Source organism: Dipodomys merriami, unplaced genomic scaffold (assembly GCF_024711535.1).
Source record: "Dipodomys merriami isolate MVZ:Mamm:240054 unplaced genomic scaffold, mDipMer1.0.p SCAF_29, whole genome shotgun sequence".
NCBI lineage: Eukaryota > Metazoa > Chordata > Mammalia > Rodentia > Heteromyidae > Dipodomys > Dipodomys merriami.
Genome location: NW_027204381.1, coordinates 17,391,533 through 17,404,628, shown reverse-complemented (window position 1 = coordinate 17,404,628; position 13,096 = coordinate 17,391,533). Strand labels below are relative to the sequence as shown.

Sequence of the window (13,096 nt, the reverse complement as noted above, 5' to 3'; positions counted from 1 at the left end):
GATGCCCTTCTGACCCAGGAGGCAGTGTCTCCTGGGTCTCTGGTGTCTTGTCATAAGCTCTACATCCCTGTTCCTCTTCTGATCTCAACAGATTCTCGAGCAGGTGAAGAGGGTGCGATCAGGGCAGTGGATCATGCCGTGATTGGGGGCGTTGTGGCCGTGGTGGTGTTCGCCATGCTGTGCTTGCTCATCATCCTGGGCCGCTATTTTGCCAGACATAAAGGTAAGCAAGGTGCTTGGGCAGGCTGGAGCCATGAGGTCCACACAGACCTTGTGTGTGGGACTTTGCGAGTCTGTCCTTGCTAGGTGGCGGGGTGTATGTGGCCGGAACAGCCTCTCTCGTTCCTGAAAGAGGGAGAGGAAAAGGGAAAAATTCTTTAAAAAAAAAAAAAATTTTTTTTAAATCTTTGCAGCTGCTGATTAGCACTCTTGGAGTTGATGAGAAACACTCCTTGATTTGGATTTTCTCTAAAGCTTTATAGACTTGTTATTCTCCAGTCCATAATTGGGGACAGTAAAAGTGATAAAGTGAGGGCTGGTGTGCAAGGTGTGTGCGAGCCCCAGATGTGGATGGAGGCACGCCTAGGCCGCCGTGTCTAGGATGAAGACAGGTGGACCAGCCGGCCCTGTTTTCTGACCCCAAACCCTGGGTAAGCTACTCATAGAGGACAGAATACTTCCATGGTGTGCTGTGCCCAGGTTAAAGAAAATCTTTTTTCCTTAAAAGCCACATAAATATGTATTTTTTAAAAATTATCAGTGCAATTGATTTAAATTGCCATTAATGATCACACTTATCAGCTGTGCAGTCTGGATGGGCAATCATGTTTTCCAACGCTCCTCCTCTGCCTCATGCTGCTCTGAGCCTCTCCTCCTCTCCTGGCAATTTATTCTCCCTTTCCTTTGTCAGCCCTTGTCTTTTCTCAGTTGTTTTTCTCAAGCACTGTGCAGTGAGCTGGGTGGGGTTTGGTTTTCTGGGTGCTTGCAGACTGCTCGGTTGTAACTCGGGTTTGGAGCAGGTTCCTTGAGTACAGAAGTAGAGCTCTGAGGTACTTCAGGCTCCCGGGTGTCCATCTCAAGCATAAAACGGTTTGGGACTCTTAAGGAGATCTGGCCAAGCACCCCCACCCCACAGGGGTTAGCTTGACAGTGGGGCAGGCCAGGCCACGGAGGCAGCGGGGATAGTGCGAGCAGTAGCCGCAGAGGGCCAACGGAAGTGGGCAGGTGTGTGCCTGCGGAAGAAGAGAGCAGGCACTTGACCACCTGCCTTCTCAGCTTTGTCATCTGAGAGCCTAAAATCACAACAGAATGTCTCCGACAGATGAAAGTCATTTCAGGGATAACAGTATATAATGGGAAAGGGGCTATTTAATTATGCCCGGCCAGTGTCTGAAGTTCTCCTTACGTATGATGCTGAGGTGCAATCCTTGTCTTTCTCCATGTGCACCCTTGGGACTTGGCGACAAAGAGTGTCACCAACTCTGTAACGTTCTGTCTACTTGTCATTCTAAAGTGGCTGTGCCAATTAGCAAATCCATGAATCTGGGTCCGGGTTAGATGAGAGACAGGCACCTGTTCATGAAGACAAGACACACACCACCCACCCCATCGCAGCCTTCCTTCCAGCCATTAGAATGATCTGGGACCCCACTCTGAAATGGAAAGCATAGGAAATCCAAAGTTCTCGTGCAAGTTCAAGCACATCCTCACCTGTGGGTAGCCAACAATGATTCATGACACCAGGAGATGATGGTCTGAATACATGATTGAAGGTGACAGTAGAGGCATCATCAGGGCCCTAATTCATTTATTGGCTAATTGCTCTTCCTTGCTTTGGTCTTTAACCACGTGCGTGCACATCTCTGGTCATTGGTCCTTGGTGTTTACTGTTGATGCGTTAGTCAGCGGCTCTCCAGCTTTCTGCATTTTTAGCTCCCACTCACGTCTTCTTCTGCTGACATCCTCTGGTCATAATCACTGCTCTAATGTCTCATTTGCTGAATTATATCGCAGCGGTTCAGTTGGAGTGGTGCCTTTGGAACCCCCGGATCCCCATTTGTCTCACCCACCTCGCTCTCTCCTTCCAATTGTTTTTTCCCCTCTGCTGCCTGCACACCACTTCGCCTGATGATGGCCATAAAGCAAGTTGCCATCTCTGTACCACGTTACACAGCGGCCATCAGACAGTCACGGTGCTTTACCCCTTCATCTTTCAGGTACATACTTCACTCATGAAGCCAAGGGAGCCGATGACGCAGCTGACGCAGACACAGCTATAATCAATGCAGAAGGAGGACAGAACAACTCGGAAGAAAAGAAAGAGTACTTCATCTAGATCAGCCTTTTTGTTTCAATGAGGTGTCCAACTGGCCCTATTTAGATGATAAAGAGACAGTGATATTGGAACTTGCGAGAAACTCGTGTGTTTTTTTATGAATGGGTGGCAAGGTGCGAGACTGGGAAGGCTTGGGATTTGCTATGTTAAAAAAAAAAAGACAAAAAAATGTTCTTTGAAAAGTACACTCTGCTGTTTGACACCTCTTTTTTATTTGTTCAATTTTTGATTTCTTCTTACCAAGTCAAATTGGGTACTTGGGTTTCATTTCAGTAGATTGCAGAAAATTCTGTGCCTTGTTTTTTTGTTTGTTTGTTGTTCCTTTTTTTTTTCCTTTTTCTTTTTACACATTTTTTAGATTTTGGGGTTGGTGTTTTTTGTTTCAGTTTGGTTCTTGTTTTTTTCCCCAAAATCTCCCATTTTGGAATTTACCTGCTGGAATTCCTTAAGACTCTTTCCTTCCTGTTTTTGTTTCTGAGGTTTTTTTTTTTTTTTTTCCTTTCTTTGGTTTATTTTGAGGTAACTGCTCAAATTCAGTTTTATAAAAGGAGAACCAGCACAGTTTTAGATTTCATAGTTCAGAATTTAGTGTATCCATAATGCATTCTTCTCTGTTGTCGTGAAGATTTGGGTGAACCAACAATGATAACTCTTTGCTGCTGCCCGTGTTTTCAATACTTAGAGCAGTGAAGACTAGAAAAATTAGACTGTGATTCAGAAACCGTTCTGTTTGCTGTGGAACTACATTACTGTACAGGGTTGTCTGCAAGTGAGATGTGTCACAATGAGATTGAATCTGTCTTTAATTCTGTATCTGTAGACGGCTCAGTATAGATACCCCACACTGTCCAGAAAGATTTGGGGTGGGAAAGATGCCTCCTTTCTCAGTGCCCTAAACAGACCCGACAGGTGAGGTCTGTCCCTTTTATAGAAGTGGACAAATTTGAGTTGCCACAGGAGGGAAAATAGGGAGGGGGGGGGAGACAGTTCTGCTCTGGTTATTTCTGTTCCAAAAGATTCCATCCACCTTTCCCAATTGGCCTTACTTCTCAACTAATTTGTAGGAAAAAGCAAGTCCGTGTGTTGTACGAATGACTGTGAATGGAACAGGTTTTTTGTTGTGTTGTGTTGTTTATTTTTTTTCTCCTTTATGCTTAGTTAGGAAGGCAGTAGGATGTGGCCTGGATGTACTGTATATTACAGATATTTGTCATGCTGGGATTTCCAACTCGAATCCGTGTGAAACTTTCATTCCTTCAGATTTGGCTTGACAAAAGGCAAAGAGGTACAAAAGAAGGGCCGGTATTGTTCTCACACTGGTCTGCTGTCGATCTCAGTTCTCGAAAGGTCAGAGCAGAGGTGGAAAAAACAGCATGTAGGGGTTTTCAGTTACTTAATCAAAACTCAAATGTGAGTGTTTTTATCTTTTTACCTTTCATACACTAGCCTTGGCCTCTTTCCTCAGCCTTAAGAACCATCTGCCAAAAAAAAAAAAAAATTCTGATGACGCATGATGACAGCCATAGTACATAGCTACTAAAACAAGTCACCTTGAACAGATCCTGGATGCGGGAGCCTTAGGAAAGGGTAGAGGAGTCAAGTTTCCATTTCCATTCTTTTTATGGCGAGGTGGGGATTTTCACTGAAATGTCTAGGAAATCTAGAAGTAGTCCCGGAGGACGAAAACTAAACTCTGACCATATGTTTTGGTTAGGCTCCAGAATCTAGATAACAAGTCCGTATGGAAAGATGGCATCAAAAAAAAAAAAGATAGATCTATATATAGATATAAATATATATTATATAACATTTTCAGTGAGTACTTTTGGATTTTGCAAGGTGCATTTTTACTATTGTTACATTATGTGGAAAACTTTATGCTGATTTATTTAAGGGGGAAAAATGTCGACTCTTTGTTATTTGAAAGCGTGTTTATTTTTCTTGTCTTTATTTTAACCTTTGATAGAATCATTGCAATCTGGGGGCCTTTTGGGAACGGTCTGGTATGTAAAAGAAAATCCATTATCGAGCAGCATTTTGTTTACCCCTCTCCTATCCCTAGGCATTAACCAAGACGAAAAAGCCACAACCAACATCCCTTTTTCAATAAATTTTATAATGTGCAGCTCTATTCCGAGCCCATAGCACCTATTCCCACCATAGTGTAATCATATCAAAGGGTGAGAACCATTTAGCATGTTGTTGAAAGGTTTTTTCAGTTGTTGTTTTTAGAAAAACAAAAACAAAAAAAAAAAACAAAAAAATAGTAAAAAACAAAAAAAAAAACATAAAAACAGATAAAAACCAAAAAAAGAAAAAAAACTACCATTGCTCACAGAATTGACATCTCATTTTTGGGAGCTCTCATCTTTCTGTTTTTGAAAAGTGTACAGTAGTGCAGTGTTCCTGATGTAACTTTATGGCTTACAATGTTGACATGTCTCAGGTTCATGTGTTTTCGATTGGTGTTTTCCGTCTCAGGTAGATTGCAAAGTGTAGGCCCCACACATTGGAAAAATAAATAATAATGATAAAACAAAGCAAAAACAGGAAATTAACGGATTTTAGTTGTATATTGGTTTATGTATTTTTTCTTAAGTATACAGTGCACTGTTTGAAATGTATTGTTGAGTATTACTTTGTACAGGTTGATCACTTCTTTTAGAGTGAAGAAAGAACAAACTTGTTTTTCTTTTTCGTGTTTTTTAAAGGAATATAAAATAATGAAGGATGTACAATTGATGCCAAATAAGCTTGTTCTTTAGTCACACCCGACGTCTTACTTTTCCCTCTAGGCCAGTTCTGTTTTTAAGGTGTACATGGGCAATGTTATAGTGTAAGAAACTCCATATCCATATGTTCCCATTCGCATTTTGTATTGGTTCATGTATACCATTTTTACAAAAAGAAAAAGAAAAAAAAAGAAGTACTATAAAATATCTGTCTTCTTAATAAAAAAAAATTAATGTTACGAAGTGATCCTTTAATCTCTTGATGGAGTTTTTAATGGACACCTCAGCCTCTGACCCCAGCTTCTTCCTCGGGACCTTGCTTGGGGGCCCAGAACACCGGGCAGTAGCTGATGGGAAGGGACTGCCTGGGTTTCTTGGCATTGCGTTCTCTCTCCTCCTCAATTCACCCTACCTGTCCTTGTCCTCTTCTGCCCTCTCAGTGGACAGGTGAGCCAGGTGCTTGGCTGGAAGGAGGCGCCTCCCATGGACTCGAGTCATTTGTGCAGGTGCAAGAGACCCAGCTGCCAGGGGTGACCCGGGTCGGTCTCCTGCCCCCCCCCTCGTCACCTTCCACCCCCACCCCCAACAACTTCCCTGTGTTTGCCTGCTCCACCTGTCTCTGGGATTTTGTGTCTTTAACGATTCATTCTGCCTTCTTCATTTCGAGTTCTCTCTCCCTTCACAAAAAGAGGACAGGAGCTGCCGAGGACTGGCTTGGCTGTCTCTCCGAGACTGTTCTCACTTCCTGTTTAGGTTGTGGAGACTTCCGGGCTGCTGTGGACAGCAGGATTCAATCTGTTGTTGTCATCCTTGCCTTGCAGGTGAAGTGAGCAGTGACTCTACTCCACGGTGGCTGATCTGACAAATGAGCAGAAAAATATTTAGCCATCCCCAACACGCCCTTTCCTACCATTCACCCAGCAGTGATTGAGGTCCCCTTTCTCTCTCGGTCAGGGGATGGGGAAGGCTCAGCAGTGAGAGACAAGGTAAGCTTCAGAGAAGCCAAAAGGCTGGGCACCGCACTTCAGCCTCGAAACATCCTGGCCTGGTCTTGCCTGTCTCTGTTTAAAAAAAAAAAAAAAAAAAAAATCTGTTAATTGAGTTATTGAATTAGACAGAATTGGTGAATACCTGGTGTATATCTAGCATTCTAAAGGACACAGGTTTCCAGAAACACAAAGACATGAAGTAACCCAGCCCTTGCCTATGGGTACCGCACCTAATGGGGTGAAGAACAAAGGCAGTGTGGTGGGAATTTCTTGGAGAAAGGAGAGGAGTTGGCTGGCAAGTCAGTACCATGGATCCCAGGGATCCCAGCTGCATCTTTAAGGGCGGCCTAGGGGAGCAAAGGTGCCAAAGGCCTGCCAGCCCCGCTGATGTGTGCGGAAAGGAAAACGTGGAAGGAGGCTGGGAGCCATCCTGGGAGAAGCTTCGGGGTTTCAGTGGCCTCTCCAAGGGCAGAGAGCAATGGGGAGCATAAGTCCACCATATCTCTATTAAGAAGGACCCACAGAGAGAGCCTACCAGGGTTGAAATCCCTGCCTCACCATCGATTAGCTGTGAAGTCTCAGCCTATTTACCCACCCTACCTGGCCGTGGTTGTAAGGTAGAGATTGGCCTAACCTCAAAGGTTGTTAGAAGAGAGAAATGATGGTAGTGTGTTTAGCCTGCGGGAGGCCCTGGGTTCAGTCCTCAGGAATGATAATAGTAATAATCAGTTTTCAGGAAATCAGATTGCTGAGATAGCAAGCAAGCAAGCACTGATTGCGGGTTCATCATAACGTAGGTAACTGAAGAGAAGCTTACCCCTGGCTTCTTGAAAGAAAAGGAGGTATCAGCCTCATGCCCATGTAAGCCTAGTCACAGAATATCACCATTCACTAATGCAGTTATTCCAAGGTATGTGGTTTGTGTACTGTCCCCACTGGAGCCCTCTTGTCTGTAGCAGGAGGCTCCAGCTTGAGCTGGAACCTACAGAAGAAGGGACCTTCAACCTTTGTTCTGCTGAGGCAGAAAGGAGGTGGCAGCTGTGTACTGGCCCTCCTCTCTGGGGCATGCAAATGAGCAGACACATGATAAGTTGCCTGGTGTATTTCCTGTGGTATGGGAGTGAAAATGGCCCTCACTTCCTCCAGAGAGATGTTACAAATGTTTTGGCCTGGTTCCATACATCACCTGGAATCCAGAGGTGATACGCAGGTATTAATTGATGCCATCTTTCACTGTCCTGTCTATTTGAAATGTAACTCTTAAGACAACTGGGGACTTGCTCCATAGAGAAATGTTCCCTTGATTCTGTCATCAGAACCTTAAAGCACTCACCCAGTAGCCACGGGACAGACAGAAAGACCCTGCTTAAGAGAGGCATTTGCACTTTGTTACCAAATACTGCCTCAGATTAATACACCTTTCGGATGGAATACCAGATGCACGGCCTCCGCCATGAAGAACTGGCAGCCAGATTCTTTCTAAATGGCATTGGTATTCGTAGCCACACATGAAGCATTTTGGTATCCTGACCATCAGTACAGATGAAGGAAAAAGGGACTCTTGGCCAACACCCAAATGACCTTGTGGCCATAGTATGGTCTCTGGGGGCTCTCATGCCATCAATAGGCCATTGGGAAGGGGGAGGGGCTGAGTCTCTCTGTACTTAATTTGGATGAGCTACCACTTCTGAATTTCAAACTTTGACCGTTTTTAAGCCCTTCCTCCATATAGATGGCTTTCAGCTTGGCTGTGAAATGAGCCTGCTTGCCCTGACTGGTGTCATCATCCTCAGGGACCCTCCGGAACACCAGGCTGCTCCCCCTTCTGGGAAAAGAAGGCCTTTTTCCATAACAGCCAGTAAGCAAAGCCATAGGGTAACATCATCGTGACATAGGGGCCTTCAGAATGAGGTCTAGCATGTTCGAAATATCCAAACCATACTCCTTACCTTTTCCTGAGTACATCTCGGAGGGCTGGGAATGTGTCTCTGAGGAGGACTTGGGGGTCCGGTGCCTACCCCCAGCACAGCCCCAACACGGTAGGAAGAGGATAGAGGGCACAAGGAGGCACAGCCTGAAAACAGGAGCCATCTCGGTTTCCAAGTCTTCCAGTCCCCAATCTCCAGGCTCTTGGGTGCTCAGGCATTCTTTTATGTTCTGATCTTGGATTCTCAAGCGAACACAAAAGGTATCCTTCCCCTGGCGGACAGTGCTGGCAACTGCAGCTCAGTCCTTGCTTATGTAGATGTGGAACGGATTCTCTCACACACTTGAATTCCCACTCTGGCCTCCCGTTTTACTCCCTTCTAATCCTCTGAAGTGTTGATCCGGGGAGTGACCGCCACTACTGAGGGGCAAATCAACGCGTTCCCTGGGCTGGGGACTTCTCCACCTGCCCTCCAAACGTGCACTGGCTTGCAGTCATACACTTCAGGCGTGCCCGTCTTAAATCTCCCTTAAGTGCTGTCTTCTCAGGTTAATTAATCACCAGGCTTAAACTTGCTGTTACCAGCAGGAAGTCCGTCCTGAAGTCAGCAATGTTACGATTGCATCTTCTAATACTGTTTATCCCGCATTAGTGTTTACTTAGGGGGAAAATTGATCCGTAATTGATATTTCAGTCTTCCAGAGCTGGTGTTGGAAGAGCCTAATACAAGCCTTTAATAGCAAGCAAATATTTAAATCCCTTAATGGTTGCTGAATATTGAAATGTGTGTGACTTTTATTACTCTTTTTGGTTTGTTTTCTCTGTAGTTGTATATTTCATCGCTTAAACTTACAGTGTATGCTGGCAGATTCGAGCCTAGCTAATCCTCAAAGGCTGTGTGCCCCGTCACCGCAGTTCTGATTAAAAAGTATTGCTAGGGAAGGAAACCTTCCGCACTAATCAGTCTCTGTTAGCAGTGACGAAATTACTATCCATCTCTCTCTCTTTCTCTTTCTCTCCCTCTCTCTAGGCCTGTTTTCTCTAACCTCCTCTCCCAGAATAAAGTGATGGGGCAGCTAGTGTTGCGATTAGGAGCATGAATCTTTTACCATTTGGACAAGGAAGGGAAAATGCCATTACTGTCAACTGAAATGTCCTCCTTGGGGGTTTTTTGGTTTTTATTTTTGTTGTTGTTTTTTGTTTTTGTTTTTTTGCTCCTACTTCGCTGCCAAAGTCCATTGCTACTGCTGAAAATGTGTAACATTCACAGCTGTTCTTGATGGCTTGATTCTTAACACAGCCAGAAATGTAGTCCAGGAGATACTTAAGACAGTTTATGGAGAAAAAAAAAAAAAATAATAGATTTCCTTACAGAGACACCAATGCATCGAGAAAGGCCTGGAGTCACATTATAGAGCCAGCCAAGATCACCAATTTTCTCCCTCTCTGGCTTCCGTCACAGAGCCTCTTTGCTAAAACATGCAGGCCCTCTTGAATTCTCTGTGTTTTCCTGGTTGGTTTCTATCAGCACCCACGAGTTTCTGGCTCTGGCGCCTGGCGCCCTTTGTCTCACTACTCACCCGCAGCAGCTGGGAGACCCGACAAGCTACGACGCCTCCAAGACACGGAAAGCAAAAGATGCCACAAATTGGAGATGAACTCCCTGCAAAGCCAGCCAGCCAGCCGAGGCCAGCTGACACTCGGCCCGCCAGCCTGGGTGCTTCACCGACAGACAATTATGTTGGAGGTCACCTCTCACCCTCCCAGCACCAGGGTGTGGTCCTTCCTCCCCCTGTGTGGCTGTTCTGTGTGGCCATCTGGATGCCAAGAAATGGTGTCATTAGTTCTAGCTTTCGGCTATGCAGCCCCATCACTGTGCCCGGGCTCTCAAGCCGGCCCCTAGCTAGGAGATGTCTCTGGGAACCAATGACACACTTGCTTCAGCAGACCACAAGAAGTGCTGGTCACAAATGTCGAGAAGGCTGCAAGAATGAAGCCACCCCCGTGTTGCAGCTATCTGACTGTGTATGATGCAAATGCATGCCAAAAGCCATGTGTCTTTCCCCCTTTGTGCCTGAAAGGAGAAATGGAGGGAGAAGCCTGGGTGGGTCTCTCTCTCCCTTTCACTCAAGCTGTAGCCGCAAGCACCACCACGCCCCCCTCCGCTTCCCCCAGCCGAATGCCACCAGTCCCTCACTCTTTGCATTCTCAGTCTCTCCTAAATGGGAACCATTAATCATACTAAATTGTGCAATGATTCCATGATAGGGAGAATGCTGATGGCAAAAATCATTCTCCTTTGTTGTGCCAGGCAGGCAAAAGGCAGAAGTATTAGCTCGCTGCCCTGCCTGGCTGCTTGCAAATGCTGACCATGTGTTTGCCCACGCAGCTGCCTCTGCGCACAGCTTATTTTAGCAATGGTCTAAGGCATCCCAACTGTTGACAGAAAGCATCACGCCTTTGTTCTGATGACCACGTGAAGAAGAGACTTCCAGGTCTTTCCCATCTCAAGGTCCTAGATAGGGGAGGGGGAGCAGGGACTTAAGTGGAAAAGCCCCCAAGGTGGTCTCAAGTGGGGTGAGCTGGAAAGGTAAGCTGTGACACACACACACACACACACACACACACACACACGCTTCTGCCAGCTGGGTTGTAGAAGAAGCCAGGTGTGGGCATATACCAAGGAATCTTTTTTTGCCTCTCAGAAGTTGATGTCTGCTTCGCTTTCAACAAGCCTCTTTGTAAGCCACCCCTTCTGAATTAGAATCATTTTCCAGAAGCTCTTAAGCTATGATTAATGCCAGGGCTGTTTTTAACAATCATCCTGCCAGTCTTAAGCTGTAGTCATTTTCAATAATTTGGAGTGCTCAAAGGCAAGCCAGGAGTTTGTTGACAACAAAACCCATAAGAGCCCAGCCAGGCAGCCACAAAAGATTGGAAAAGCAAAGGGACCATTTGGGTTTAGCTGGCTTTCGGCTCCCAGAGTTTCACCACTAAAAGTTTGATTGAACGCTCACAATGCATTAAGGATCCAACTGTGAACACGACGCGCAGAGAGGGCTGCCAGCCTGGCTTTTGTGCGAACAAATGAACAACGTGTTTGGAGGGGCTTCTGGCTTCTCTATGGATATGTGTGGTTCATTCATACCATCCCTCATTTGTCTTTCCTTTGCCAACAGCGAAGACCAAGAAAGAAATCCAGTCCCTTTACTTAGGGGAACAATGTCTTCTTCCCTTGCATGTTAAACATCTCTGGCCAGGAATTGAGAGCACTGCTCCCTGAGATGGCCAAAGCCATCTCCCCAGCCATGAGTAGTAAGCTAGCGCTCTCTTTTTAATCTTGGCAATGTTGTGCGAGAGTATCCATCTGTTTGAAAGGCCCAAATCAACGGAAGGAAGCAATGGCTCGCAATGTCTATGGCTTAGGCTCGGCTGTGATGGCACTTCCTTCTAGCTTGTTCCTTCTTCCTATAGGAAAGGGTCAGCTCTGGGTGACAAAGGTTTAACCCGGTGAGTTTGGTGTGGTTCACAGCTAGAGCTGGCTCTCCATTCAACCTTGCTATCACACTAGCTATGATGCGTTTGCTAGCCAGGAAAGAATAGGGACTCCTGGAGGAGCAGAGAGCTGGGAGTTGATTTCTAATACACTCCCTTTGACCATGAATCACAGCAGGATGCTAAGTTCTACTCTGAATGGGGCCCTAAAGGTGTGTATCTATCGTCTCCCTGTTCTCTCTATCCACGTCAAACTCTTTCTTCTAAGGCAGAGTGAACTGGATTTCTAGCAGCCTGCCCCTAGGGCTGCCAAAAGAATATCACGATCTGCCAAGAGACTCTCACCTCCCTGCTCTACTCAAAAGAGTTTGTGCTGGGTCTTCCTGCTAACTTTTCAGGGGCCTTGCGGGGACATTGTTCTGCTGTGGGCATCTGGCTGTGACATCTGCTTGAGGGCCATCATGCTTTGGGGAATTGACAAGGTTTTAAGTTTCCTCCAAACGAACTCCTCCCTCATCAGTCTCCCAAACTAGATGGCCCTTTCCTGCTTCTCCAGCTCCACCCAAACTCATCGTTTGCCTGACGCTGGTCCTCTGCCCTTGACCTTCAACCTCTGCCCTTGACCTTCAACCCACCAAAGGGATGTCCTTAGCCTCTTGCCTGGCTTTCCAGTCCCTCTTGCTGCAACCCCAAGTCAGTCCTATGCTGAAGTCGGCGAGGTCGCTCTCTTGCCTCTAGATGGCCTAGGACTGCAGAATCCATCCCAGCACCATGCCCAGCCCTGCCCTACACCCCTCTCCCCATGCTCTGCCAGCACCATCCCACACCTGTGCCTTGGGCTTCTGGGGGGGGGTGCCTTCCCCCCTGGAGGCAAATTCAGGTAGCTTCTCTGTTTTCTCAATTCCCTGGTCCTTATCACCCATCTGAGCTGGTAGTTTACTTCTCTCTTTCTCTCTCCCTCAGTAAAACAATGAATTCCTTGAGAGTAGAGACAACCCAATCCAGCTCTGTATTACCAAAGCCAAATAGAGTATCTGGCCCCTTTGCTTAATAAATTAACAATGAGAGGGAGCTTTTACTGTTATTAGTTTTAAATCTATCATTGGACCAGTCTGTCTCTTTCCTGGAAATCTCCAGGTAAGGCCTGCTCTCTTTCTTCTTTCTAGCTAGCAATTCTAAAGGGTTTTTATGTTTTCCAAAGTCCCTCTGCCTACTTTGTTAAAAGTTTTGGTTTGGTTGGATTTTGATTTTGTTCCTCTGTGTCGTGTTCACCGCTGTCTTTTGTCCCATCCATCCCGTCTATCTCTCTGGGCTACGGGGTGTGTGTGTGTGTGTGTGTGTGTGTGTGTGTGTGTGTGTGTGTGTGTGTGTGTGTGTGTGTGTGTGTGTGTGTGTGTGTGTGTGTGTGTGTGTGTGTGTGTGTGTGTGTGTGTGTGTGTGTGTGTGTGTGTGTGTGTGTGTGTGTGTGTGTGTGTGTGTTTATATGAAGGTCAATGTCTATAGTGCCTGTGTCCTACAAACATTGCCAGGGCCAGTGGACATCCTTGAAATCGGGAAAGAAACAAATTAGCGAGCCTTCAAAAACAGAGAAGAAACGGATCAAGCCAAATTTACCAAA

General features: G+C 45.9%; 1 protein-coding gene across 6 annotated transcripts in view; it reads left to right on the top strand.

Annotated features, from left to right (window-relative positions):
* Positions 1 to 4,112, top strand: part of Cadm1 (cell adhesion molecule 1) — a 319,918-nt gene extending 315,806 nt beyond the window's left edge. For all 6 annotated transcript variants that reach the window (XM_070038521.1, XM_070038520.1, XM_070038517.1 and 3 more), the window contains 2 exons: positions 92 to 223; positions 2,217 to 4,112. In XM_070038521.1, the coding sequence (XP_069894622.1) occupies positions 92 to 223; positions 2,217 to 2,335 (251 nt within the window). In that variant the 3' untranslated portion in view covers positions 2,336 to 4,112. The remainder of the gene's footprint in view (positions 1 to 91; positions 224 to 2,216) is intronic.
* Positions 4,113 to 13,096: the final 8,984 nt, after the last annotated feature.